A 3,757-nucleotide genomic window follows, 5' to 3' on the forward strand; every position below is an offset into this window, starting at 1 on the left:
TATGAAAGATCATGTCTGTCGCCAAACGGTTTAATTATGAAAAACAGGAAAATCAATGTCACCTGCTCCCAAGGACTTGTACACATGCATTGACGAGCTAGACAGCTAGCTAGAGACGTCGCTCAGATAAAATTATTAGAGATTTATAAATATAATGTCAATAATAATCACTAAATTAATTTAAAAACTAAACATCGATCGTGTGTTTTCAAATCGAGTAGTTTAATTTGTTTTATCGATTAGGTATGCTGTGTTAATTATTTATTATTTTAAACTATATATTCATAATTCTTGACAAATAATAATAGATTAGTAAATTGAAGGCCAATACCACGTATGATATAGATCTACTAAGATATATTTTTTATTTTCAGAAAATATCTGATCTGATCTTATTATTATAATTTTTTTAATTTATAATATAAAATAAATAAATAATTTAATTTTTTTTTAATCTTAAAATAAAAATAATATTAAAAAATATATTCTAACAATATTTTATTTAATTTTTTAAATTTAATCTCAATTTATCTTATCTAATTTTACCTTATCTATAAAATCAAACTAATCCTAAGATTTTAAGATATATTAATATATTGACTGAACCTACCTAGCTATCTATAATTTATATGTATATATATATATATATATTAACGTGGCTTACTAAATTGACTTTGGATGGAGCCTAATCATGATTATTTGGCAGTATTTGGAAGTTGGGGGGCGGTGGAACCGAATTAAAACCTGCCATCTTTGACCATGGGAACTGATCAAGACCGTGACATCTGTACGGTCCATAAAAAACTGGACAATTAAAAATGCTGCAGTTAAAAATTAAAATTTGTACGGTGTAATTAGTCAATTTAGTGACACAAACCAAACCGTTCTATCTTTATTTTTATAATTGTTATAAGTTTTTTAAATTTTTATATAAAATATAATAAAAAATTTAATTTTTTTAAATTTTAAATAAAAAACAATATTAAAAAATAATTTTATAATAATATTTTATTTTATTTTTAACTTTTAATTTTTATCATATCTCATCTAACTAAATCAAGCCTTATTCTTAACTATTTTTGAAGAATCTGGTGTGAGTGTTTTTTCTTTTTGTACAAGTCAATTTTGAGTAAAGAATTGCCTAAAATTAAAAGATAATCTAATATTTAACCCAATATTTATAATGTGAATGCTCATGGCCATGTACACTGGGCTCTAATTAGATCATCAAAATATGATCTGATTTTTCAAATTAACCCCACTTTTTGAAAATAAAAATGATATTTATAATATTAAGGTGTGCAAGTCTCGTATATTTTTTTTAAAAAAATTGATTAAATTTGAGATTCAGATGAAAAAATTATTTTTTTAATAATAAACTTCACTTTTTCTTTAAAATGAGTATGCAAAACTTGCATATCTTAGAATTATATCTAACATTACTTTTTGAAAATCATATTGTACTAACTAATTAATTAATTATGATTATCATGTAATTCATGTACAATTTATGAAGAAATTTATGTAGAGTACTGTGCATTTAAGACAATAATAGTGCGTCATGCATAAGATCAAATGGTGGGAAAAGGGAATTTTGAGATAATATATTATATCCTAATCACAATTTTAGGGTGAAATTAATCTATCTAGAGAAACATAAATAAATAAAACAGGTTTATGATAAACTATTACACACGGTTGTTTTTTATTAGATAAAGACGAAGAAAGTTTCTCTCAAATAATTCGACCGTACGAAGTTTCTGGCTACATTTTTCTTGTGTGTATATATATATATATACACATATATGTATGTGTGTATATATATATATATATTTATATGATAGAAGCTTGTCCTTGAAGCTTTCGATACTTACTGGACAAGGGATTTGAAGCTAATATAATATATAATATATGATTATATTAATTATTCCATGGCCAGCTTTCGTTAATCATATATAAAAGGTGAGACCGAGTTGTCCTCTCTTTCATGACTCCCATGGCCGCTGGCCGGCCTCCTCATTTCTCCGTGCGTTAACTGAAACTTTTGACGTGATTTGTGCAGGACTTCTACAATCTACTACAAATAAATGTTTGGTGCTCTTTCTGCAAGGCTGGCATGGGATCAGATTCTATGGAAGACAGCTTTCACGAGGTCGAGACCACTCACTCGGAGTACTTCGCAGATGTTAGTTACTTCCACAACAGCAACTTTTCCGATCGAGTTCTGATGATTGAGATAATTCCCGATCGGCCCGATGAGATTGGTAATTAATTTAGAGATGATCTTTTGATCTTTTATATATCTTTCTGCAATCCGTGTGTGTGTGTCTATATATATATGTGCATGGTTCATCGTGTATATATTCTAGTTGTATATATTATCTTTCTTTTCAGATTCAACACTGGGTATGGACTTAACGCGTCTCGGCTACAAAATCGTAACGATAAGTTCGCAGGTTTTAGCTTCAAATCTGGACTTTTTTGGTAAGGTGAGGTCATGACCATCAGAATTATTTATATCTTTTGCTGCTTTTGATCTTTTTCTGGGATTATTAATTGGATTATTAATTGTACTCTCTCTCTCTCTCTCTCCGTTCATTTTGCAGTGGTTTTCAAATGACATGATGACAGTACTCATGTCCAATTGCCATCGAAGTGTAAATCTACGGATGCATGCATCAGGTTATTATAATCACTCAAACTTTTTGTCTTTTTTGGCAACTATTAAGATCTCCTATGAAAAGGTTTGGATTCCATTTTTGGGATATATATATTAATTAAGGAAAAAACCTAAAAAAGAAATAAAATTTGTTGAATGTTGTTCTGGATTTGTGTTCATGACTGCATGGTTTTAATAATATCACCCCCGCGCGCGAACCCATAATTCTAACTTCCAATTTTTTCGCTTGCATGCATGTGAGGTTTGTGAAGCTTCTCTTCTTGATAGAAGGAAGAGAATAATATATAATCACACCGTTTCTTTCTTATATATTATGGCACTGGAGCAGAAGCAGCAGCACTCATGAACAATCTGCATGATCTGAATTGTAACACTCTGGAGCCAAACAGGAGACCTCTTTTAGTTAGATGGATTGCTCCCCTGTTTGGTAAAGCTAAGTTAAATGTGGACGGTGCATCAAAAGGTAATCCTCCACGTGTAGCTGGTTGTGGATGGGTTCTTAGATGCCATTGCGCCTTCATTTTTGCTTTTTCACGTTGCTTGGACTCTGGAACGTCTAGTGTCAATGCGGAACTATTGGCCTTAAAGCATGGGTTAATGCTCTGTAAAGACATGAATATACACAAAGTGGTGGTAGAGACGGATTCACTGTTAGTAGTGAACTGGCTTAATAACGAGACACAGCCTCCTCTGCAATATCGCGAGCTGTTGGAAGGTATCTTGAAACTTCGTAATGACATGATGTTTTGTAAGGTCAGCCATGTATATCGAGAGGCCAACTCGTTGGCTGATGGACTTGCAAACTATGGTGCACGAGGGAATAATGCATCATTCTCTTGCCCTTCTCAACTTCCTAAGCATTTACTGGCTATTTATGCGCTTGATAGTGCTGGAGTTCCAACCTTTCGATCGATACCAGCTTCAGTCTAATTCCAATCTTCATGTTTTCTGTTTTCCAGCTAGTTTGTATACTTTGATCATGTATTTACTAATACGTACGCTGGATAACTGAATGTAAGAGAGCTTTTTCTTATCCAAAAATGAGCTAGCTGGGTATATAATTCAAGTTTGTGCACA

General features: G+C 31.3%; 1 protein-coding gene across 1 annotated transcript; it reads left to right on the top strand.

Moving 5' to 3' along the window:
* Window positions 1-1,975: 1,975 nt before the first annotated feature.
* Window positions 1,976-3,757, top strand: LOC109020418. Its single transcript, XM_019002870.2, has 4 exons — window positions 1,976-2,264; window positions 2,395-2,489; window positions 2,607-2,682; window positions 3,009-3,757. Exons 1-4 carry the CDS (start codon window positions 2,117-2,119, stop codon window positions 3,608-3,610), a joined length of 921 nt encoding a protein of 306 aa, XP_018858415.1. The 5' UTR covers window positions 1,976-2,116; the 3' UTR covers window positions 3,611-3,757.

The sequence above is a fragment of the Juglans regia genome, chromosome 3 (assembly GCF_001411555.2).
Source record: "Juglans regia cultivar Chandler chromosome 3, Walnut 2.0, whole genome shotgun sequence".
Lineage (NCBI taxonomy): Eukaryota > Viridiplantae > Streptophyta > Magnoliopsida > Fagales > Juglandaceae > Juglans > Juglans regia.